Below are 27499 nucleotides of genomic sequence, written 5' to 3'. Positions count from 1 at the left end.
AAAAGTATTTTGGATGCAGGTTCTATGCTGGTGAATTCTGAATATAACCACTGCATATAACACACGAAAAGACCAAAAAAAAATGGCAGCTAGCCCTGGTGCTGTCATTACATCTATTCATTTCTAAATACATAGATCAAGCATAAAATGAAGACGACATGCATGAGGGAAGCGAATTACAGTAGTAAAAGGTGCTGCCACGAAACCAACAAGTGGTTACGTAGTGGTGCCGGGTTTTAATTTCTTTGTTGTGGAAAAAAATATTACACACATAGGGGAAAACGACACAAGGGTAAAGAAGACAAAAAAAACTTATCTTACCAGTAAGAATGTTGAATGCCGCCCAGCGGCAACAACCCAAGTTAGAAACCAGGACAGGAAAAAGCTAAAAGAGCCAGGCAGAGCAGCTCAGAGTCATTCCCGACGAAGCGGAGATGAAAAAAGAGAGTGATTGTACAGCCGTTAATGGCCTCGGTCACGTGGTTCGTGACATAAGGGAAAGAGAATCTTGGGGTCATGGGGCTTCCCCTGACCTAGATTCTATCTCTCCATCACCGGCAGAATCGATGATTAATCCCTACAGTCCAAAATAGTCATTTTGACTGACCGGAGTCTATGTGGGTAATTGAACAAAGTGAATAGAACCAGTCTGTACGATTCAAAATGGTGGAACACTCTTACTGTTTATTAGCATTGTACTCTGGGTAATTAGAGCAATGACGTAATCATACTCAAATAAACCTTCAAAACATTACACTGCTTTCCCTTAAAAATGGGTATATAATCTGTTAAGAATACAACTCACATAAGTTTTTAACAATTGCTTCAAAAATTGAACAGTAACAATAAACTCACAGATCAAGTCTGACTACAGGTTTCCTTACTCTTTGAGATCTCCTCAAAACTGGTGAAGTTGTCACACATTCAGGACAAACCGTAGGTTTAACATTCAGAGTAATTACATTCTCATTAGGCTAATCAATAGAAACATTTTCATTAGGAAGTTTTACATTTTCATTGACAGAAAAATCATGCAACTCAGGTACACTGACATCTTGCTCGTCAATATCACCTTTCACACAATCATGTGCTTTAATTAAATGATCTGTATGAACATATCTAGTTGTATGACCTGTTCTAACTATATAACTTTGTGGTCCACAAATTTTAATTACAGTACCTGGAATCCACTTATCTATTTTAGAATTACCTCTAGTATTTCGAACACATACTCTGTCATACTTAACAAAAGATATATCACGTTTACATATCAGATCCTTATACTGCTTTTGTTTATCTTGTTTACTCTCTACAAATTGTGCAATATCAAGTTTTATCAAACTTAAGCTGGTTCTTAAACACCGCTTAACCATCAACTCTCTGGTGATACACCTGTCGTACTATGAGGTGTAGTACGATACTGTAACAGAAAATTTGCTAGTCTATGTTTCATAGACACACTCTTTTTACATTGAAGAACTTGTTTTAATAAAGCTTCTTTTACAACTCTAACAGACCTCTCAGCTGCCCCATTGGATTGTGGGTTATAAGGTGGAACCAAAGTATGCTTTATCAAATATCCACAGTTACAAGTAGAATGATGCGTTACAAAATCGGTTTATTTCACAACTGTACTTTCAATGGGAAAATCACAATCCAAATTGTACAAAAACCAGAATGAAAATGTAAAAAATCTGTTGTTTTAATGATCCAAACAGTACACTACCAGTATTTCAAATGGAGTTGACACAGTCAGTAAAAGGTCATCTTTTGTTATGCCAATTTTTGTGTTTATGCTGCTCTCTTCACTGTGGATACGTGGAACAAAAATTAGTTTGTATTCAATTTGAACTGTGTTACGTATGTAATTTTTGTATGCATTCAGTGTACAACTACATACATGTACTATAAGTATAAATATTCATGTTCAAGGGCCATAATCATGCAAGGAAACTCTTTTTTTTTACTAGTTTTATCGAATTGTCAATATACTGGTATAATATAATATAATTACTGGTATATTGATATTGGATAATTCACTCGTCTGCGGCTCGTGCATACATTTATATGTCGTGAATTGTGCAATATCTCTTGGTATACCCGCCTTTGGCGGGGGGGGGGGGGGGGTTATTGCTTAAGTATAGTAGGTTTAAAGTGAGTGAATTTTGTAATTTGTCACTTGCTTATTTTTTTTTTTTATTTCTACTGCCATTAAATTCAGATTTAAATCTCCCATGGCTCTGATCACTAGTGAACTCATGAATACCTGCAATTCAAGGTCAATACCCAATATCAGTAATGCATTAGGGTGAACTTTTGACCTTTGTAACGGTCTACATGTACAGTGCCAATCGTAAAACAAACCATGGGTCAACTATAGAACAAATCGGAGTTAGGAAGTCATCAACAATATCTCAGGAAGTCATCAACAATCGTCACCAATATTACTTCCTGGTGTGACTGGAGCTCAGTTCTTGTCTGATAATAATGGTCAAAAAGCGGGAGAACTGAGCACAAAGTTTAACAACAATTATTATGACGAGGTTATACAAGATAGCAATTTAAAAGCAAGGATCAGAGTATTTCCATTAGCCACTCCTAGTAACTTGTGTGCATGTAGTGAGTAATCCAAATAGGTTTGCCGTACACTGGGGTCAACTCAACAATCACGCAGGCACCTTTCTTACCTTCTCTTTAACTGTGTTTCCTTTCTACATTACTTTCTGGTCACACTTATTCACTCTGATAACTACTACTCGATAACTTCTGAACTTGCTTCTAAATTCTTAATATGTAATATATATAACAACCAATGGCACACCATCGGTGCCCTACATATACTTCTGACCACAAACTCTCAACTTCCGTCTAAGTGTATACCGCCACCAAGTGACGACCTGACGGTTCCCGCGCATAGATTTGACCTGAAAACTCACTGGACGTATTAATATGGTGGAGAGGGGTGGATGGCCTGACGAAACATGGTCAGCACCAACCGGGGTGAAATCCAGAGATGCTGAAAAACAGAGTCTGCTACCCGATCTTAAAACATCTCTGTTCTAAGAAAATGTTAATATTTGTCCTGAAAATAAATGTTTTTTTTTTGGCCATATGATGAACAAAACAAAAAAATTCAAGACAATCATCAACGTATCAGATAAACATTTACTGAAAACACTAATCCAATACATTGATAATACAAACTTGAAAAGAAGCATTTTGTAACTTTCTTTGTTTTTGATACTTGTATTATAATTAAAGGGCGGTGGTCGTCGCGCTGCGCATGTGCGACATTTGTGTTGATAATCATTGATTTTCCCACAATCCAATGCGCTCTTCTAATGGAAATCACAAGTATGAAGTTCGACCTGCTCGCGACTTGCACTGATTACCGCCGGTGACTCCTACGATACTTCCCAATCACCTAAAGCTAAACCTAATTAAAGCTTGGTAACGTCTCAGTTTGTACTCGTTGATATGCGCAACAGTCTCAATCGCCTTTTTTGTTTATATGAGTCCCATATATCTCGCGCATGCGTGGCACGACGACTGTCGCCCTTTAATGTGTGTTCATGTTTATTAATTTCATGTTTATTACTCAGAGCCCAAAAAGGTTTTAATTTCATTACGGTGATAATAAAGTGTTATTGTACTGTATTGCATTGTATTGTATGAAATAAATAATCTTTTTGGATTAAATTAAATTAAATTAAATTTTCCGAAAATTATATGACTCCAAATAATAATAAAAAAATATTGAATGGACCACAGTTCTTCTACAGATAGAGGGCCTGTAACTTTTCAAATATTTCCTTTTGGAGCAAATGATGTAAATTTTGATATTATGCGTAGATATATTCGTCTTCAGACTGTGTAAACGTGGTAAAGTTAGGAGGAAAACAAAACAAGTTTAAAATGTTGCAATATAAATAACAAACACTTTCTCTTTTTCTTTACATGCAGTTCAATGCACTGTTCAATGTCATAGTTTTCAAACATCAAGGTTACCGCAACATTAATGTTTTGCAGTGAATGTTGTTATCAAACACAATAAACACGGCCAAAATGATGTTGTTAATTTTTCTGCAAAATATATTTGACAGGTTGTTGACCCTGGATGACTTATTTGCATACATGTTTATTTTCGCGATGATATTTGACAGCTCAGCTTAGATCACATGCTTATCTTCCACACGGCTAGATTCATCCGCACAGTGACGTTAAAGTCAATGTTTTAAACCGCGTTTTTTTTTTGTTTGTTTTTTTGATTTTCTAAAAGAATCTAGTGTTAATTCCATCTATGTGTAAGCTCAGATTAATGTAGAATTGTCAAAGGTCAAACAGAGTTACTTGTGTTGTGATTTGAATAAATTAGTGGTGTACATACATTTAATATATCTCTGAAGATTTGCTACAGTTGTGCAAATTAGCGATATATAGAATTCTACTATTCTGCATGTTAATCTTATAGCCGATTTCAGAAGCACAAGCAATACAAACTGTCTACTAACTGGGTATTGCTATTAGTTGGACTGAAAACAATATACCTAGCACCCAAATGCAATATTAGTAACACAATATTAAAAAACTAATATGTGACAGCCGCAACAAAATAATGATGTTACACAATGTTACTGCAGATAGAAAATTGAATCTAAATTAATACATGATAAAAAGTAATGCAACGAAAACCATGTTAAATATATGGAATTCCGTCTTAAATAATGAAATGATGTCAACATTTAATGTCTAACCCTATACTCGTATGTGAATTGTATTTACTATGGCTGTAACAACCATGGCCAGCAAACAGTTTGATATGTGAGTAAAACTGTAAAACTTGGCGCGGTTACATTTCGATGATTGTTGCTGTGTGGTACTGTAGTAAAACAATAGTTAATTGTCTGCCGGGCAGAGAAAGTAGGGGATTAAGGGGTCCTTGGCATGCAGGAATTTATATGACATACACAACTGTCTGTGTCTACATTTTTTCACGTGACATGTGTAGAATCACAGTCGTATATAGAATCACAGTACCTCCATAGTGATAGAATTCAGTCGTATATTTGAAATATGCAATTATTATTTATATTTTTTCTGTATGTTATATTTCTGATGAAATCTTTTGATCAAACTGACAATCAAAAAAGCAATCTAAGTGGACACCACAAGGCATTTGTTCATTCCATCAAAGGCAGCACTACTTCAAAGTCGAGACCCAGTGGAAGAATACATCAAATGACTGGCTACGTATAAGTTTTATAAAACTTGTATTTTCTTTCATTGACGCAACATAACACTGACCGGAGAAAGTACATCAGTATGGGCATCAAAAGTAAATAACTTCATTGGTCACATGGTGTATTGAAATATATTATACGAGCTCGTAAAAGGGAATTTCCCCGATGTGTCAGGCATGGACGCTTTCAAAAATCGTCCATAAACAGCGCCAACAGATGGTAAGAAAGAGAGAATTTTCTACGTGTGGTTTTGTTGCTCCCTTTTTATAATGGTATGTTCCAATAGGGTAACCCTGCTTCGTTGCTTTGGTTGGTGCGTGTGTATTTGGATTTCTTGCCACCGACTATTTTTTACGCTGCAAGACCGTCGACAAATAGATAATTGAGGACACTTTTGGACTAAAAGAAGCAAAACCACTCGTATTTCCGCTATGCCTGGCGTTCCTATACACACGTGAAGTCGTTTTGATTGCATTTTGAAGAGGTGTGTAGGAATTCGTATCGAATCGTATTTGGTTTGCAATAAGTGTTGCGCCAAGTCAAAACTTGTTGTGTCGGAATCGTAATTCATCGTCGTCTGTGTGCATTGGATAGCTATTGTCATCTCGCTGATTGGTGCCAGAAATGCCGGTATTGGCTTTATTGTAAAGGATCAACCAGGTGCGAATTTTGAAAGAGCTTCTTGTCGTAACCTATTGAGGCTTTTGTCGACTGTTTATTGTATGCTACCATGAATAGTTGTGAGAAATAAAATGGGACGCCCAATTATTATACGGACTAATGTGATCACAACTCTACAGCACATCCATTTTATGTAGCCATACAGCTGTTGTCTAGCACAAATATTTGAGGGTATTTAGCAATTCAGATCAGGCTATTCACTCGATGCTATATTTTTGGAAGTTCTTTGTAGACTCATCAGCAAGCTGGATATCAGCAGGCCGTTAGGGTCAGCGGGAGGCCGTGCGCTGTCGGCAAGGCATACACTTTTATATCGTCAACAACAGCGGCGCATCTCCGATATGGCCTCCGTATCTCAGAGCGAAGCTGGTGCATCGACTACAACCGATGATCGGCCATCCCCGTTGAGTGAAGAGGAACGCCGTGAATATGCGAGTATGGAGAACTGGTTGGATGATCACAGCGATTTCATACATGACTATTTCTCCCGTAAAGCTACACGATCTATGATTGATGGCTGGTTCATTGCGAGGGCCGTTGCTCAAAGTTCTCAAGTTTACGATACCTCAGCTGGGTCCCGAACCACCTCGACCAGTAGCGGTTCAAGACACAGTTCAGGTGCAAACACACCGGTACGCAAAGTCTCTGCTTCGGAATTTGAGGGGAGGGGCAATTTAGGCCCAATGATCCAAACTGTAGATGGAGCACCAACATTCTTGAGGGAGAAGCCACCATCACCATCAAGTCGTTCCAGGAAAAACATCAGTGCCCTTAAACTACTTGATGACAGAGAAGCTCTCTTTGAACTGGTCAAAGATATCTCCAATGATTTGGATTTAACGAGTCTGTGTCACAAAATATTGCAGAATGTTAGTATTTTGACAAATGCAGATCGTTGTTCTTTATTTCTGGTGCAGGGCACCCGAGGTACTGAAGATTGCTTTCTGGCAAGTAAACTTTTTGATGTAAGATGTGATTCAACCATTGAAGAATCACTCAAAGAAGAGATACGTGTGAAATGGGGCAAAGGAATTGTTGGTTATGTTGCAAAAACTGGTGAAACCGTGAACATTGCTGATGCATACCAGGTAAGCTAATTAAAATTCCCATATGTTTTTTATAAAAAAATGGGGAAAACAAAAATGCGCTGGGATGCTGTAAAACACTTTGAAATAGCCAAAAGATCAATTAACAATCCCACTGTGAGACTATACTTTATTTTAAATTAGATGTATCTTGAATTAGATTAGCAAAATCACAGATTAATAGCAAGAATAACATGTGAGCTGTAAGACTCGTTTTACAGCAAGACTCGTTTGTGCCATGACATAATGAAGCATGGCAGTAACTGAATGTATTGCAGTGTACACACTGTACACTTAGTTGTTACTACACCCATGTGACATTTATATAAATTAACTGACCTGATATGGTAAACTGACCTACTTTTTTTTACCTGTCCTGATATCTGATATGTTGTGCCTACGTTGATATCGTTCCAAACCCTGCATTGGGCTGCCTTTCAACAATGCATTTGGAAAAAAAACACTTTACAACTGTGGCAGCACGGCGATGTGACCTGAAGTCCATCTAGCATTACTGGGTGGTTATTTTACTGTTACTTTCTTGAATTCATGTCAGGTAAAATTAATTATGTTTCAAATCATTTATATTGAGGTTGAAAAGTCAAGATTGTTAACAGCAGTATTTTCGCTAGATTAAAACCATGTAGTGTAGTTAGCTTTGCCAGCATTCTTCGCATGCTTTACTTAATTATTCACTATTTTTAAAGTTTTGTTGTGCCAATTTGATAAGAATGCTTCAGAATTCCCCAATTTTAAATCGAGGGGGTGGTGTTGTTACGCATTTGAAATCTGCCTTACTACATTTTTTGAAATTCACATTTCCCCAATTCTTTTACGTTATGTGGTTATTATTAAAATTTTCTTTTTCTCTTCACTGTCAACGATTTATTTTAATTTTAATAAATCTCCCAGCCCACCCCCTGTTTTGAAATAGGAAAGCCCCTTATACAAAAGACACTACACTGCTGTTTGCTCCAAAATAGCTTGGCAGGTCAGTGAAGTAGGTTATGGTATTGAATTTGGTTGTTGTTTACATTTACGATTGTTGTGTATCTGTTCTTCAGTGTCCTCGTTTTACAACAGAATAATTGTGCTCCAAATCCTTTGGGATTCATCTATTCATGCGCTGTATGAATAGAATTGCTAGTTTTCACTTGACCTCTGCAATCTGTGTGTCTCATTTGAAAGCAATTTTAATAAATTTCTTCCTCAAATCAGTTTTCATTTTTAATATAAAAGCATGTATTTTGAAATTTAAAAATTGCAATATTTTTATGTAGCACATTGCAGTGAGCTTAATAGTGACATCACAATACTATAATGAAAAAAATGACTACTTTTAGTGAAAGTGGATTTGTAACAGATGGGAAAGATTTGTTAATGCGTGGAACTGTTGATTACAATTATGCTGTTGTAGTATTAGGTTGACTAGCTTGCATCAGAGGAATTTTACTGGTTTTTTATTGGCCTATTTAATACCCTCCCTCTATGCTTGAAAGATCCCTATTCACCTAATTACTACTTGAGTTAATTTCCTTAGTCTGAGTGGCTCATGGATTGAAACAGTAAAATGCATGTATTTCCTAATACATAACAAATTTGAGGCAAATAAAATAAAAAATGGATTTTCTAATGATTTGGAACATTTTATCTTGTTTATCTGGTTGTTGGCATCTTTGTAATCATCTGCAGGCGGCTGTCAGTGTCTTCACTGTTGTCTTCACAGTAAATTGATTTCCAGTACTATGTGTGAATCATCCTATATTCACAAGACCATGTTTTATAGCTACTCTGAACTGATCCATTAAGATTTATCACTATGCTGCGTTCATACCTTTATTAGTTTTGGTGTGGACAATGATTTAGTTTCTGTGCATGTGTGCCTGTGTATATGTGCTAGCAAGTGTGCGTGTGTGCCTGTGTATATGTGCTTGCAAGTGTGCGTGTGTGCCTGTGTATATGTGCTTGCAAGTGTGCGTGTGTGCCTGTGTGTATGTGCTTGCAAGTGTGCGTGTGTGTTTGTGTATATGTGCTTGCAAGTATGCGTGTGTGCCTGTGCTTGCAAGTGTGCATGTGTGCCTGTGTATATGTGCTTGCAAGTGTGCGTGTGTGCCTGTGTGTATGTGCTAGCAAGTGTGCGTGTGTGCCTGTGTATATGTGCTTGCAAGTGTGCGTGTGTGCCTGTGTATACGTGCTTGCAAGTGTGCGTGTGTGCCTGTGTATATGTGCTTGCAAGTGTGCGTGTGTGCCTGTGCTTGCAAGTGTGCATGTGTGCCTGTGTATATGTGCTTGCAAGTGTGCGTATGTGCTTGTGTGTATGTGCTTGCAAGTGTGCGTGTGTGCGTGTGTAGAATTACTTGGATTATCACTAAGCCACACTATTCCCTTGTTTCTCACTAGAATTACTTGGATTATCACTAAGCCACACTATACCCTTGTTTCTCACTAGAATTACTTGGATTATCACTAAGCCACACTATTCCCTTGTTTCTCACTAGAATTACTTGGATTATCACTAAGCCACACTATTCCCTTGTTTCTCACTAGAATTACTTGGATTATCACTAAGCCACACTATACCCTTGTTTCTCACTAGAATTACTTGGATTATCACTAAGCCACACTATTCCTTTGTTTCTCACTAGAATTACTTGGATTATCACTAAGCCACACTATTCCCTTGTTTCTCACTAGAATTACTTGGATTATCACTAAGCCACACTATTCCCTTGTTTCTCACTAGAATTACTTGGATTATCACTAAGCCACACTATTCCCTTGTTTCTCACTAGAATTACTTGGATTATCACTAAGCCACACTATTCCCTTGTTTCTCATTAGAATTACTTGGATTATCACTAAGCCACATTATACCCTTGTTTCTTCACTAGAATTACTTGGATTATCACTAAGCCACACTATTCCCTTGTTTCTCACTAGAATTACTTGGATTATCACTAAGCCACACTATTCCCTTGTTTCTCACTAGAATTACTTGGATTATCACTAAGCCACATTATACCCTTGTTTCTCACTAGAATTACTTTGATTATCACTAAGCCACACTATTCCCTTGTTTCTCACTAGAATTACTTGGATTATCACTAAGCCACACTATTCCCTTGTTTCTCACTAGAATTACTTGGATTATCACTAAGCCACACTATTCCCTTGTTTCTCACTAGAATTACTTGGATTATCACTAAGCCACACTATTTCCTTGTTTCTCACTAGAATTACTTGGATTATCACTAAGCCACACTATACCCTTGTTTCTCACTAGAATTACTTGGATTATCACTAAGCCACACTATTCCCTTGTTTCTCACTAGAATTACTTGGATTATCACTAAGCCACATTATACCCTTGTTTCTCACTAGAATTACTTGGATTATCACTAAGCCACACTATTCCCTTGTTTCTCACTAGAATTACTTGGATTATCACTAAGCCACACTATTCCCTTGTTTCTCACTAGAATTACTTGGATTATCACTAAGCCACATTATACCCTTGTTTCTCACTAGAATTACTTGGATTATCACTAAGCCACACTATTCCCTTGTTTCTCACTAGAATTACTTGGATTATCACTAAGCCACACTATTCCCTTGTTTTTCACTAGAATTACTTGGATTATCACTAAGCCACATTATTCCATTGATCTCAAGCATTTTTTTAACAAATGAATAAATTATGCATACATTTTGCCATGTCCCATGATAAAACAATGAGCTGATCAACTTATAGAAAAAACAAAAGTGTTACCGGGTACTCAGTATCTAGTGTTTTCCTATCACTGTAGTTGTGTCAATGTGACGTGAGGAATTGTCAGGTATACTTCAGGCCTATGGAATGGAATAAATTATGATTTCTAAAATTTGTGCTAAGTCTGACACATGCAGGGAGGGAGGGGGTTGGTTGGCAGGCATTCTAAAAATGTTGAAGTGAATGTGAATGTACATGCTCAATGAAGCATATGTTTACCAAATGAACATGTCAAAACTATGTATCCTATTGAAATGAGATCTGTTATCTCAAGCGTGAACTTGGAATGGACTGAATTGTTGGACTTGAGGTGCTATGTGCTAACCACAGGACTTAAAAAAGTTTGTCGTTTTTGATTGTAATGTACATGTGTAATCTTGTATGTTTTGATCTTCTTAGTAAGACTATGTGAAAATGGTACTCAAACTAGGCTGTCAGTTCAGTTTGCTGAGATGTGTTAAGGTTGGTTAGGCAATATTCAGTGTGTCAATACAAGTGAACTTTCTAGAGTAGTGTATTTTATGTGTGTGCTAGTTGTAGTTGACACATGGTCTTTGTGTTCATGCATGATGTAGGTTATAGGATAATAGGTTCAAATGTGGAAAGGTTTTCTTTTGCTAGGAATATATGTTTAAATTCCTAGGGAGCCTAACATTATGAACATCCCATGGGAGCTATGTCAAATAACCATTTAGGAAATGCTATTATTTCATTCTACTTGTTACAAGTTATTTGCTACTATAGTGTATTAGTCTGTCACATTGGGTCAGTAACTGAACTGAATCCAATACCATGGAATGCCACAGTACTAGTGTATTAGTCTGTCACATTGGGTCGGTAACTGAACTGAATCCAATACCATGGAATGCTGCAGTACTAGTGTATTAGTCTGTCACATTGGGTCAGTAACTGAACTGAATCCAATACCATGGAATGCCACAGTACTAGTGTATTAGTCTGTCACATTGGGTCAGTAACTGAACTGAATCCAATACCATGGAATGCCACAGTACTAGTGTATTAGTCTGTCACATTGGGTCAGTAACTGAACTGAATCCAATACCATGGAATGCCACAGTACTAGTGTATTAGTCTGTCACATTGGGTCAGTAACTGAACTGAATCCAATACCATGGAATGCCACAGTACTAGTGTATTAGTCTGTCACATTGGGTCAGTAACTGAACTGAATCCAATACCATGGAATGCCACAGTACTAGTGTATTAGTCTGTCACATTGGGTCAGTAACTGAACTGAATCCAATACCATGGAATGCCACAGTACTAGTGTATTAGTCTGTCACATTGGGTCAGTAACTGAACTGAATCCAATACCATGGAAGGCTGCAGTACTAGTGTATTAGTCTGTCACATTGGGTCAGTAACTTAACTGAATCCAATACCATGGAATGCTGCAGTACTAGTGTATTAGTCTGTCACATTGGGTCAGTAACTTAACTGAATCCAATACCATGGAATGCCACAGTACTAGTGTATTAGTCTGTCACATTGGGTCAGTAACTGAACTGAATCCAATACCATGGAATGCTGCAGTACTAGTGTATTAGTCTGTCACATTGGGTCAGTAACTTAACTGAATCCAATACCATGGAATGCTGCAGTACTAGTGTATTAGTCTGTCACATTGGGTCAGTAACTGAACTGAGTCCAATACCATGGAATGCTGCAGTACTAGTGTATTAGTCTGTCACATTGGGTCAGTAACTTAACTGAATCCAATACCATGGAATGCTGCAGTACTAGTGTATTAGTCTGTCACATTGGGTCAGTAACTGAACTGAATCCAATACCATGGAATGCTGCAGTACTAGTGTATTAGTCTGTCACATTGGGTCAGTAACTGAACTGAATCCAATACCATGGAATGCTGCAGTACTAGTGTATTAGTCTGTCACATTGGGTCAGTAACTGAACTGAATCCAATACCATGGAATGCTGCAGTACTAGTGTATTAGTCTGTCACATTGGGTCAGTAACTGAACTGAATCCAATACCATGGAATGCTGCAGTACTAGTGTATTAGTCTGTCACATTGTGTCAGTAACTGAACTGAATCCAATACCATGGAATGCTGCAGTACTAGTGTAGTAGTCTGTCACATTGGGTCAGTAACTGAACTGAATCCAATACCATGGAATGCTGCAGTACTAGTGTATTAGTCTGTCACATTGGGTCAGTAACTGAACTGAATCCAATACCATGGAATGCTGCAGTACTAGTGTATTAGTCTGTCACATTGGGTCAGTAACTGAACTGAGTCCAATACCATGGAATGCTGCAGTACTAGTGTATTAGTCTGTCACATTGGGTCAGTAACTTAACTGAATCCAATACCATGGAATGCTGCAGTACTAGTGTATTAGTCTGTCACATTGGGTCAGTAACTGAACTGAATCCAATACCATGGAATGCTGCAGTACTAGTGTATTAGTCTGTCACATTGGGTCAGTAACTGAACTGAATCCAATACCATGGAATGCTGCAGTACTAGTGTATTAGTCTGTCACATTGGGTCAGTAACTGAACTGAATCCAATACCATGGAATGCTGCAGTACTAGTGTATTAGTCTGTCACATTGGGTCAGTAACTGAACTGAATCCAATACCATGGAATGCTGCAGTACTAGTGTATTAGTCTGTCACATTGGGTCAGTAACTGAACTGAATCCAATACCATGGAATGCCACAGGACTAGTGTATTAGTCTGTCACATTGGGTCAGTAACTGAACTGAATCCAATACCATGGAATGCCACAGTACTAGTGTATTAGTCTGTCACATTGGGTCAGTAACTGAACTGAATCCAATACCATGGAATGCCACAGTACTAGTGTATTAGTCTGTCACATTGGGTCAGTAACTGAACTGAATCCAATACCATGGAATGCCACAGTACTAGTGTATTAGTCTGTCACATTGGGTCAGTAACTGAACTGAATCCAATACCATGGAATGCCACAGTACTAGTGTATTAGTCTGTCACATTGGGTCAGTAACTGAACTGAATCCAATACCATGGAATGCCACAGCACTAGTGTATTAGTCTGTCACATTGGGTCAGTAACTGAACTGAATCCAATACCATGGAATGCTGCAGTACTAGTGTATTAGTCTGTCACATTGGGTCAGTAACTGAACTGAATCCAATACCATGGAATGCTGCAGTACTAGTGTATTAGTCTGTCACATTGGGTCAGTAACTGAACTGAATCCAATACCATGGAATGCCACAGTACTAGTGTATTAGTCTGTCACATTGGGTCAGTAACGGAACTGAATCCAATACCATGGAATGCCACAGTACTAGTGTATTAGTCTGTCACATTGGGTCAGTAACTGAACTGAATCCAATACCATGGAATGCTGCAGTACTAGTGTATTAGTCTGTCACATTGGGTCAGTAACTGAACTGAATCCAATACCATGGAATGCTGCAGTACTAGTGTATTAGTCTGTCACATTGGGTCAGTAACTGAACTGAATCCAATACCATGGAATGCCACAGTACTAGTGTATTAGTCTTTCACATTGGGTCAGTAACTGAACTGAATCCAATACCATGGAATGCTGCAGTACTAGTGTATTAGTCTGTCACATTGGGTCAGTAACTGAACTGAATCCAATACCATGGAATGCTGCAGTACTAGTGTATTAGTCTGTCACATTGGGTCAGTAACTTAACTGAATCCAATACCATGGAATGCTGCAGTACTAGTGTATTAGTCTGTCACATTGGGTCAGTAACTGAACTGAATCCAATACCATGGAATGCCACAGTACTAGTGTATTAGTCTGTCACATTGGGTCAGTAACTGAACTGAATCCAATACCATGGAATGCCACAGTACTAGTGTATTAGTCTGTCACATTGGGTCAGTAACTGAACTGAATCCAATACCATGGAATGCCACAGTACTAGTGTATTAGTCTGTCACATTGGGTCAGTAACTGAACTGAATCCAATACCATGGAATGCCACAGTACTAGTGTATTAGTCTGTCACATTGGGTCAGTAACTGAACTGAATCCAATACCATGGAATGCTGCAGTACTAGTGTATTAGTCTGTCACATTGGGTCAGTAACTTAACTGAATCCAATACCATGGAATGCTGCAGTACTAGTGTATTAGTCTGTCACATTGGGTCAGTAACTGAACTGAATCCAATACCATGGAATGCCACAGTACTAGTGTATTAGTCTGTCACATTGGGTCAGTAACTGAACTGAATCCAATACCATGGAATGCTGCAGTACTAGTGTATTAGTCTGTCACATTGGGTCAGTAACTGAACTGAATCGAATACCATGGAATGCTGCAGTACTAGTGTATTAGTCTGTCACATTGGGTCAGTAACTGAACTGAATCCAATACCATGGAATGCCACAGTACTAGTGTATTAGTCTGTCACATTGGGTCAGTAACTGAACTGAATCCAATACCATGGAATGCTGCCGTACTAGTGTATTAGTCTGTCACATTGGGTCAATAACTGAACTGAATCCAATACCATGGAATGCCACAGTACTAGTGTATTAGTCTGTCACATTGGGTCAGTAACTGAACTGAATCCAATACCATGGAATGCTGCAGTACTAGTGTATTAGTCTGTCACATTGGGTCAGTAACTGAACTGAATCCAATACCATGGAATGCCACAGTACTAGTGTATTAGTCTGTCACATTGGGTCAGTAACTGACATATCATTTACTATGTTTTGATTGAGCTTGTATTTTTCCTGTTATGAGAATTCTTCTGCACCAGGCACATTATTCATGTGCAGCAAAAATATAAATTTGATGTAAAATTTAAGACAAACCATATATACAATATAGTAAAAAAAACACTGATAATTGTTTTGTCTATATATTTCTCACTTTATAATAAACCTAAACTATTTGAGCTTAATATAATTTTTTCCCGCCAATATTTTGTTAATTTTTGAGTATTTATCTATGGTCTTGATCGAAATTTTAAAACAAATGTCAAAAATGTAACATTTTATTTTGTGATTGGGAATGTTAGTTGATTTGGGCGCTCAAAGGGTTCACATAAAATACACAGCAGGAACTGTGCATTGAGAATGCTTGTTTTGAGTGTTTTCAAGCAAACACAGTGGATGCCAAATTTTCAAATGTTTATACATGTAGTTGCCTGATTGTTCTTGATAAAGGAGACAAAGTTAATCTGTTTTACTCTGACCTACTTGTGTGACCTGGTCAGCCAATTTCATCCAAAAGTTGGAAAAAAAAATTTAATTAGTTCTGCTTATAAGAACTTATCAACTTTTCACATCAATATTATTCGACTGAACTCTAATCTTTTACATTTTCTTTAAGTTTCTGTGTATTTTTGCTGGATTTGACCCGAAAATCTGATAATAAAGTCAAGGCTATAAAATGTGATGTTTAGTAGTTGCATAAATCTCTCAAATGCTGATTTGTTTGTGATGGCTTGTTTATTGGGATGATTAGTGTGATTAGTTGCCGTGGGATACCAATAGCAAGTAGCTGGATTGCCAAGTGGAAAATGGCTGTTGTTTGTTTGTTGTTTATGTACTCAATGTTATTATATAGGTTGCAATAAGACTTTACATATAGTAGTCATACGGCAACCACTTGTTGCATATTTGTCGTACGTGTATGTTCATCTACATGCAGTCTCAATTTTATTTTGTTTTTCATTCCTCTGTGTGACATTGTATGTGTAGGAAACACCACGGTACAGAGGGGTGTTGTGAGGGCACAACCCAAAATAACTCCCTGTTGGTGTTAGCAACTATATCACTGCCTGCTTTAATTTAATTCAAAGTACTAAACAAGGTCAACATAATTTCCCCATCTACAAATCATTCTCTCATTGTCATCTGTTGACAATGACAACTCAAGCCAGGACCACATCTGATTTACGATTTCACTGTTTAACATAATCTCTCTCAACAACACATTCAAATGTTCAGGCCAACTGTTTTAAATTTGCATAGGGAATCATGGCCTGTAACACCATGGCCATATTGACAGTAAATATGTCATATTGTGTAAAGCTTACAAAGACCACTACTGTGACAGTGAATATGTCATATTGTGTAAAGCTTACAAAGACCACTACTGTGACAGTGAATATGTCATATTGTGTAAAGCTTACAAAGACCACTACTGTGACAGTGAATATGTCATATTGTGTAAAGCTTACAAAGACCACTACTGTGACAGTGAACATGTCATATTGTGTAAAGCTTACAAAGACCACTACTATGACAGTGAATATGTCATATTGTGTAAAGCTTACAAAGACCACTACTGTGACAGTGAATATGTCATATTGTGTAAAGCTTACAAAGACCACTACTGTGACAGTGAATATGTCATATTGTGTAAAGCTTACAAAGACCACTGTCATAGTGAATATGTCATATTGTGTAAAGCTTACAAAGACCACTGTCACAGTGAATATGTCATATTGTGTAAAGCTTACAAAGACCACTACTGTGACAGTGAATATGTCATATTGTGTAAAGCTTACAAAGACCACTACTGTGACAGTGAACATGTCATATTGTGTAAAGCTTACAAAGACCACTACTATGACAGTGAATATGTCATATTGTGTAAAGCTTACAAAGACCACTACTGTGACAGTGAATATGTCATATTGTGTAAAGCTTACAAAGACCACTACTGTGACAGTGAATATGTCATATTGTGTAAAGCTTACAAAGACCACTACTGTGACAGTGAATATGTCATATTGTGTAAAGCTTACAAAGACCACTACTGTGACAGTGAATATGTCATATTGTGTAAAGCTTACAAAGACCACTACTGTGACAGTGAATATGTTATATTGTGTAAAGCTTACAAAGACCACTACTGTGACAGTGAATATGTCATATTGTGTAAAGCTTACAAAGACCACTACTATGACAGTGAATATGTCATATTGTGTAAAGCTTGCAAAGACCACTACTGTCACAGTGAATATGTCATATTGTGTAAAGCTTACAAAGACCACTACTGTCACAGTGAATATGTCATATTGTGTAAAGCTTACAAAGACCACTACTGTGACAGTGAATATGTTATATTGTGTAAAGCTTACAAAGACCACTACTGTCACAGTGAATATGTCATATTGTGTAAAGCTTACAAAGACCACTACTATGACAGTGAATATGTCATATTGTGTAAAGCTTACAAAGACCACTACTGTCACAGTGAATATGTCATATTGTGTAAAGCTTACAAAGACCACTACTGTGACAGTGAATATGTCATATTGTGTAAAGCTTACAAAGACCACTGTCATAGTGAATATGTCATATTGTGTAAAGCTTACAAAGACCACTACTGTCACAGTGAATATGTCATATTGTGTAAAGCTTACAAAGACCACTGTCACAGTGAATATGTCATATTGTGTAAAGCTTACAAAGACCACTACTGTGACAGTGAATATGTCATATTGTGTAAAGCTTACAAAGACCACTACTGTGACAGTGAACATGTCATATTGTGTAAAGCTTACAAAGACCACTACTGTGACAGTGAATATGTCATATTGTGTAAAGCTTACAAAGACCACTACTGTGACAGTGAATATGTCATATTGTGTAAAGCTTACAAAGACCACTACTGTGACAGTGAACATGTCATATTGTGTAAAGCTTACAAAGACCACTACTGTGACAGTGAATATGTCATATTGTGTAAAGCTTACAAAGACCACTACTGTCACAGTGAATATGTCATATTGTGTAAAGCTTACAAAGACCACTACTGTCACAGTGAATATGTCATATTGTGTGATAGAAATAGCAATAAGAATAAAACAAAAGAAAATACATCTTTCACTTTCAAAAAATCTGATTTTTTAATGCCATTGATTTTTTTTTATTTATCGCTGGCCTAAATGAAAATGCCCTAATTACAATTATTCCATTTCCCTGCTTACTACTAGAATATTCATGGATTTGTGGTATTATACACAGTTGAGAAAGAACTAAATTAGTTTAAATCTGGCATTACTTTTTACATATATAGCCTTCATAACCTTTATCTTTCTGTAATCTAGAGAAAGTGTGCGCAGGCAGGTAATATAAATATCTCACAGGTTTCTTTCACTGCCTCCTTAGTCTAACAATTCATTTCTTGTCATTTGAGTAAATAAAGAGGGCTGTTATTATAGATGATACTAGTGTACATCAATATTTGGCCTTTCTTGAGTTGACCTTGTTCTTGTATGCAGAGTTTATGAATATATTTTAATATTATATTCTATGAACTCCATATGTTACCATAGACCATGATGTTACACAGTGAACTATATATTATGCTAATATTAATGTACATTTATTAATTTGTGTTGAATACATAAATTATCATTTTGCTATCACTTAATTGTTGACAAGGAAGCAATAAACTATGAAGACAGACAGCCAGCCAGCCTGACTACATTAAATGTCACCTAATCATGTAACCAACACGAGTTGGTGTGATGCATTGGCACTGTACACTACAGCTGACATCTCAGTACACATACTGAGTCTTTTTAAACACCGGAAGTTTGCATTCTTTGCTTTTAGAAAAAGGTCATAATTGATTTTTAATGCTCATTAAGGTAGATTGTGGGCATTCAATAGAATAGAATAGAATAGAATATAAAATGTGAAATATACAGAATATAACATGTACATGTAAAATCAGTTAGATATATGTAAACCTACATATAAAACCTAAGTTTTGTGAAACACAAAGATTTTATTCGCAAATTTAGCAAGGATATTCATAAATACCTATCACTTAAACCTAATAGTTTTTAGCTCCGCTGTCGACTTTGTCGAGCGGAGCTTATCATATGAGTGATTGTCCGTCGTCTGTGTCAATGTTTTACTTTTTCGACTTCTTCTTGAAAACTACAAGCCTGAATGCTTTGATAATTGGTGTATATGTACCTTGGGTAGACCTCTCTTAGGTTTGTTCGTTTCATGTTGATATCTTCAATTCTCTAAATTTGGTGAATATTTTTGTAATTTTTGGTAAAAAGTGATATTTTCGACTTCTTGTTAAAAATCAATAGTTCAATTGCTTTGATATTACATATATAGGTACTACATGTGGACCTCTCTCAGATTTGTTCATTTTGTGATGATATCTTCAATTCTCTAATTTTGGTGAATATTTTTGTCATTTTTGGTAAAAAGTGATATTTTCGACTTCTTGTTAAAAACCGCAAGGGCAATTGCTTTGATATTACATATATAGGTACTACATGTGGACCTCTCTCAGATTTGTTCATTTTGTAATGATATCTTTAATTCTCTAATTTTGGTGAATATTTTTATCATTTTTGGTAAAAAGTGATATTTTCGACTTCTTGTTAAAAACCACAAGTCCTATTGCTTTGATATTACATATATAGGTACTACATGTGGACCTCTCTCAGATTTGTTCATTTTGTAATGATATCTTTAATTCTCTAATTTTGGTGAATATTTTTATCATTTTTGGTAAAAAGTGATATTTTCGACTTCTTGTTAAAAACCACAAGTCCAATTGCTTTGATATTACATATATAGGTACTACATGTGGACCTCTCTCAGATTTGTTCATTTTGTGTTGATGTCTTCAATTCCCTAATTTTGGTGAATATTTTTGTAATTTTTGGTTAAAAGTGATATTTTCGACTTCTTGTTAAAAACTATAAGTCCGATTGCTTTGATACTATACATATTGTTCATTTTCTAATGATGTCTTCAGTTCTTTAATTGAAATGTGCATTGCTAACAGCGGAGCTATCTCAGCCGAGAGGCTGCTTGTTTAAATTTGTCTTGTTTTTGTAATCTCATTATGCTCTCATCATATAGTGAAATTTATTTTGGCAAATATCAACAACTTTGATTTTATTCTCAGATAGAAATTTCTGCCTATAATTTCCATAGAAAGCTATGTTAAATTATTATTTCATAAAAAAATAAATATATTACTGATCAGAATGTGCTTATTCATATAATAACTATATATCATTGTTTCATCATTTGTAACCAAGGTTTGCAAACTTTTCACCTAGGAAACAGTGATAAATAGCTCAAAAATTCCCATTTTTATGGATGTTTGACCTGTGTTTTGTATGAAACGTTATTTCGTGACCATATATTTTTATCTGCGTTTTGTTATTAACAGCATAAAATAAAACCGTTGTGTAAACATTAGGGAAATCTGATCATTTCAACCACCTTAATGTCTTTACTCTGCATAAGATTGGCCGCAGTCACGTAATGAAACATGATAGTGAATGTTACGTTTCTTTGTCAGTGCTTATAATGTACTCTCATGTGAATTTCTACTCAGTGGTGAACATGTTTTAAAATATACTCGATATTTAATCGTTTTTCTAAATGTAAAACAAATATTCAAATTTTCTAAGTATTAAAAACATGTTGTTTTGTTTACAACTAACTACAGTACACTTTGAGCGTAACATAACCTGCAAGCTAATTAGCTGCTTTCACCTTTTCATAAAACTGGTAATTTTTAAAGTTAGTATCATTGTCACCGATAATTTCAACTTATTCTTTGTAGTATGTACTAATTTTACACGACATAATTACTGTGTACAATTTAAATTTGGTATTTTCAATAGCAAGTTAAATTCTCTTTAATCCTAATGTTTGCTCAATGTCAAGTTCAGACCATACTGTTGCTGTTACACAAAATGACATATAAATGAAGATGCATATATTCTCAAAAGTTACTCAATATAGATTATTTCATATTTAAACTATATCTAAAAACTATATCTAAGAACCCTGAAAACTATGGCGTTTATTTTGGCAGAAATTGAAAAAAACAACAGTTTCGAGTGTTCCTTTCTGAACTTGCACACAACCTGACCACTAACAATTTGTTGGTGTTTAGTCACTCATTGATTGCCTATACAATGTAGCTGTACCAGCATTGAACAAGATATGGTGTGACGTCATGACGTCATACTGAGGTCACTACGAAACTTAATACATACCTAAAGCTAAGAAATGTTACACCTAATAAGACTGTAAGTGCCATGTACTGTTTTCATAGCATACAATTATATACCTTCAAATGTCATAGATTTGTTATACTCTTTTGTTAAGTAGACACTCTATATATTGCACATGTCTGTAAACATTTTCTAGATTAATTATATATTCCCACATGTACATGTATAATTAGGAATGATATTTATATCTTTGCAAGCACAGCACTCATTATGAAGCAATCAAACATTGCCTCATTTCAGATTAGTAAACAACCTCAAACTTGGAATTCAGAAATGAAAGGGGACTACGGTATATTGTTTTATAATCCTGCTGGGAATTCCAGAAATGAAGAAAAAGTGATTATTTAATATAGCTGTTTTATCAATTTAGCAATTCCCTATATCATACATGTATATTGTGTTTTGAGTTGAGTGTGACACAGATGCTGATGACAGCAACTGTCACATGCCTAAGACAATAGTCATGTGATTCTACTTCAGTTTTCATAATTTCACATCATTATTCTTTTATTTGTAAAATGGGTCAGATTCATGTTATACTTATCCATAAAATGTGTTTTTTTAAATGTTAACACTATTTTGATTCATATTAATAATAATGCATGTTGCTGGGAAATGATTTAGATTTTAGACTATACTATAGAAATTAATATTCTCATTGCCAGTGTGTGAGTGTGATATTTAATAGCCCAGTGCCAGTGTATGTGTGATATCTATTCGCCCAGTGCCAGTGTATGTGTGATATCTATTTGCCCAGTGCCCAGTGCCAGTGTATGTGTGATATCTATTCGCCCAGTGCCAGTGTATGTGTGATATCTATTCGCCCAGTGCCAGTGTATGTGTGATATCTATTTGCCCAGTGCCCAGTGCCAGTGTATGTGTGATATCTATTTGCCCAGTGCCCAGTGCCAGTGTATGTGTGATATCTATTTGCCCAGTGCCAGTGTATGTGTGATATCTATTTGCCCAGTGCCCAGTGCCAGTGTATGTGTGATATCTATTTGCCCAGTGCCAGTGTATGTGTGATATCTATTTGCCCAGTGCCAGTGTATGTGTGATATCTATTTGCCCAGTGCCAGTGTATGTGTGATATCTATTCACCCAGTGCCAGTGTATGTGTGATATCTATTTGCCCAGTGCCAGTGCCAGTGTATGTGTGATATCTATTTGCCCAGTGCCAGTGTATGTGTGATATCTATTTGCCCAGTGCCAGTGTATGTGTGATATCTATTTACCCAGTGCCAGTGTATGTATGATATCTATTTGCCCAGTGCCAGTGTATGTGTGATATCTATTTGCCCAGTGCCCAGTGCCAGTGTATGTGTGATATCTATTTGCCCAGTGCCAGTGTATGTGTGATATCTATTTGCCCAGTGCCAGTGTATGTGTGATATCTATTTGCCCAGTGCCAGTGTATGTGTGATATCTATTTGCCCAGTGCCAGTGTATGTGTGATATCTATTTGCCCAGTGCCAGTGTATGTGTGATATCTATTTGCCCAGTGCCAGTGTATGTGTGATATCTATTCGCCCAGTGCCAGTGTATGTGTGATATCTATTTGCCCAGTGCCAGTGTATGTGTGATATCTATTTGCCCAGTGCCAGTGTATGTGTGATATATATTTGCCCAGTGCCAGTGTATGTGTGATATATATTTGCCCAGTGCCAGTTTATGTGTGATATATATTTGCCCACTGCCAGTGTATGTGTGAAAGTTCCAGTTCATCATTAAATTAAGTTGAAAGTTATTTATGGGCTCTGCTGTAGAATCTCATGTAAGACAAAATGATATGATTTGTTGAATATTGTGTTTTCCAACAGTTATTATGGTAACCATGGTAATAGTAAGCTTCCTCTACTAAAGTCCAAAGAATTCCACTTTAACATAAATGTGAATGAGAGAGTTATGAGGTGTAGACTGTGTCAGATTGAGAATGGTGTATTTCCTTTTTCTTGGCAGTTTGCCCAGTCTTAAGTCTCAGTTATAATATAATTGAGGTTACCACTGCATTGTACCCAATTGTATTGTCTGAACAAACCATCACACTCTGAGTGTTTGTAATTCAATTCTATGACTGCGTAATTGGAAAAATACTTTGTGGAATGTGTTTTGAAGATTTAAATAACTCATCCATGGTATTGCAATAGTTCTGCTCAGTGACTGCATTCATTCCTGTCCTTATCCATAGTATTGCAATAGTTGTGGTCAGTGACTGCATCCATTCCTGTCCTTATCCATAGTATTGCAATAGTTGTGGTCAGTGACTGCATCCATTCCTGTCCTTATCCATGGTATTGCGATAGTTGTGGTCAGTGACTGCATCCATTCCTGTCCTTATCCATGGTATTGCGATAGTTGTGGTCAGTGACTGCATCCATTCCTGTCCTTATCCATGGTATTGCAATAGTTGTGGTCAGTGACTGCATCCATTCCTGTCCTTATCCATGGTATTGCAATAGTTGTGGTCAGTGACTGCATCCGTTCCTGTCCTTATCCATGGTATTGCAATAGTTGTGGTCAGTGACTGCATCCATTCCTTCCTTATCCATGGTATTGCAATAGTTGTGGTCAGTGACTGCATCCATTCCTTCCTTATCCATAGTATTGCAATAGTTGTGGTCAGTGACTGCATCCGTTCCTGTCCTTATCCATAGTATTGCAATAGTTGTGGTCAGTGACTGCATCCGTTCCTGTCCTTATCCATGGTATTGCAATAGTTCTGATCAGTGACTGCATATATTCCTGTCCTTATCCATGGTATTGCAATAGTTGTGGTCAGTGACTGCATCCGTTCCTGTCCTTATCCATAGTATTGCAATAGTTGTGGTCAGTGACTGCATCCGTTCCTGTCCTTATCCATGGTATTGCAATAGTTGTGGTCAGTGACTGCATCCATTCCTTCCTTATCCATAGTATTGCAATAGTTGTGGTCAGTGACTGCATCCGTTCCTGTCCTTATCCATAGTATTGCAATAGTTGTGGTCAGTGACTGCATCCGTTCCTGTCCTTATCCATAGTATTGCAATAGTTGTGGTCAGTGACTGCATCCGTTCCTGTCCTTATCCATAGTATTGCAATAGTTGTGGCCAGTGACTGCATCCATTCCTATCCTTATCCATAGTATTGCAATAGTTGTGGTCAGTGACTGCATCCATTCCTGTCCTTATCCATGGTATTGCAATAGTTGTGATCAGTGACTGCATCCATTCCTATCCTTATCCATGGTATTGCAATAGTTGTGGTCAGTGACTGCATCCATTCCTATCCTTATCCATGGTATTGCAATAGTTGTGGTCAGTGACTGCATCCATTCCTGTTCTTATCCATGGTATTGCAATAGTTGTGGTCAGTGACTGCATCCATTCCTGTTCTTATCCATGGTATTGCAATAGTTCTGGTCAGTGACTGCATTCATTCCTGTTCTTATCCATGGTATTGCAATAGTTGTGGTCAGTGACTGCATCCATTCCTATCCTTATCCATGGTATTGCAATAGTTGTGGTCAGTGACTGCATCCATTCCTTCCTTATCCATGGTATTGCAATAGTTCTGGTCAGTGACTGCATTCATTCCTGTTCTTATCCATGGTATTGCAATAGTTGTGGTCAGTGACTGCATCCATTCCTGTCCTTATCCATGGTATTGCAATAGTTGTGGTCAGTGACTGCATCCATTCCTTCCTTATCCATGGTATTGCAATAGTTCTGGTCAGTGACTGCATTCATTCCTGTTCTTATCCATGGTATTGCAATAGTTGTGGTCAGTGACTGCATCCATTCCTGTCCTTATCCATGGTATTGCAATAGTTGTGGTCAGTGACTGCATCCATTCCTATCCTTATCCATGGTATTGCAATAGTTGTGGTCAGTGACTGCATCCATTCCTTCCTTATCCATAGTATTGCAATAGTTGTGGTCAGTGACTGCATTCATTCCTGTCCTTATCCATAGTATTGCAATAGTTCTGGTCAGTGACTGCATCCGTTCCTGTCCTTATCCATGGTATTGCAATTGTTCTGGTCAGTGACTGCATCCGTTCCTGTCCTTATCCATGATATTGCAATAGTTGTGGTCAGTGACTGCATCCATTCCTGTCCTTATCCATGGTATTGCAATAGTTGTGGTCAGTGACTGCATCCATTCCTGTCCTTATCCATGGTATTGCAATAGTTGTGGTCAGTGACTGCTTCCGTTCCTTCCTTATCCATGGTATTGCAATAGTTGTGGTCAGTGACTGCATCCATTCCTGTCCTTATCCATAGTATTGCAATAGTTGTGGTCAGTGACTGCATCCATTCCTGTCCTTATACATGGTATTGCAATAGTTGTGGTCAGTGACTGCATCCATTCCTTCCTTATCCATAGTATTGCAATAGTTCTGGTCAGTGACTGCATCCATTCCTGTCCTTATCCATAGTATTGCAATAGTTGTGGTCAGTGACTGCATCCATTCCTGTCCTTATCCATGGTATTGCAATAGTTGTGGTCAGTGACTGCATCCATTCCTGTTCTTATCCATGGTATTGCAATAGTTGTGGTCAGTAACTGCATCCATTCCTGTCCTTATCCATGGTATTGCAATAGTTGTGGTCAGTGACTGCATCCATTCCTGTTCTTATCCATGGTATTGCAATAGTTCTGGTCAGTGACTGCTTCCGTTCCTTCCTTATCCATGGTATTGCAATAGTTGTGGTCAGTGACTGCTTCCGTTCCTTCCTTATCCATGGTATTGCAATAGTTGTGGTCAGTGACTGCATCCATTCCTATCCTTATCCATGGTATTGCAATAGTTGTGGTCAGTGACTGCATCCATTCCTATCCTTATCCATGGTATTGCAATAGTTGTGGTCAGTGACTGCATCCATTCCTGTCCTTATCCATAGTATTGCAATAGTTGTGGTCAGTGACTGCATTCATTCCTGTCCTTATCCATGGTATTGCAATAGTTGTGGTCAGTGACTGCATCCATTCCTGTCCTTATCCATGGTATTGCAATAGTTGTGGTCAGTGACTGCATCCATTCCTTCCTTATCCATGGTATTGCAATAGTTCTGGTCAGTGACTGCATTCATTCCTGTTCTTATCCATGGTATTGCACTAGTTGGGGTCAGTGACTGCATCCATTCCTGTCCTTATCCATGGTATTGCAATAGTTGTGGTCAGTGACTGCATCCATTCCTGTCCTTATCCATGGTATTGCAATAGTTGTGGTCAGTGACTGCATCCATTCCTGTCCTTATCCATGGTATTGCAATAGTTGTGGTCAGTGACTGCATTCATTCCTGTTCTTATCCATGGTATTGCAATAGTTGTGGTCAGTGACTGCATCCATTCCTGTCCTTATCCATGGTATTGCAATAGTTGTGGTCAGTGACTGCATCCATTCCTTCCTTATCCATGGTATTGCAATAGTTCTGGTCAGTGACTGCATTCATTCCTGTTCTTATCCATGGTATTGCAATAGTTGTGGTCAGTGACTGCATCCATTCCTGTCCTTATCCATGGTATTGCAATAGTTGTGGTCAGTGACTGCATCCATTCCTTCCTTATCCATGGTATTGCAATAGTTCTGGTCAGTGACTGCATTCATTCCTGTTCTTATCCATGGTATTGCAATAGTTGTGGTCAGTGACTGCATCCATTCCTGTCCTTATCCATGGTATTGCAAT

The 27499-nt window shown here is 37.3% G+C and overlaps 2 protein-coding genes across 3 annotated transcripts in view; one reads left to right on the top strand and one right to left on the bottom strand.

Annotated features, from left to right (window-relative positions):
* The window catches only part of LOC102805276 (SH2 domain-containing protein 4A-like), a 43179-nt gene extending 40263 nt beyond the window's left edge, over positions 1 to 2916 (bottom strand). For both annotated transcript variants that reach the window (XM_085493587.1, XM_085493588.1), the window contains exon 1: positions 2688 to 2916. The gene's annotated coding sequence lies outside the window, so the exon portion shown is untranslated. The remainder of the gene's footprint in view (positions 1 to 2687) is intronic.
* Positions 2917 to 6177: 3261 nt separating this feature from the next.
* Positions 6178 to 27499, top strand: part of LOC100369806 (dual 3',5'-cyclic-AMP and -GMP phosphodiesterase 11-like) — a 92511-nt gene continuing 71189 nt past the window's right edge. Inside the window, exon 1 of the mRNA XM_085494054.1 lies at positions 6178 to 7009. Coding sequence (XP_085350180.1) covers positions 6263 to 7009 — 747 coding nt within the window. The 5' untranslated portion in view covers positions 6178 to 6262. The remainder of the gene's footprint in view (positions 7010 to 27499) is intronic.

The sequence above is a fragment of the Saccoglossus kowalevskii genome, chromosome 19 (assembly GCF_978046115.1).
Source record: "Saccoglossus kowalevskii chromosome 19, keSacKowa6.1, whole genome shotgun sequence".
In the NCBI taxonomy this organism is placed as follows: domain Eukaryota; kingdom Metazoa; phylum Hemichordata; class Enteropneusta; family Harrimaniidae; genus Saccoglossus; species Saccoglossus kowalevskii.
Note: the sequence above shows the minus strand (reverse complement) of the source record. Positions and strands in the feature narration are given on the sequence as shown.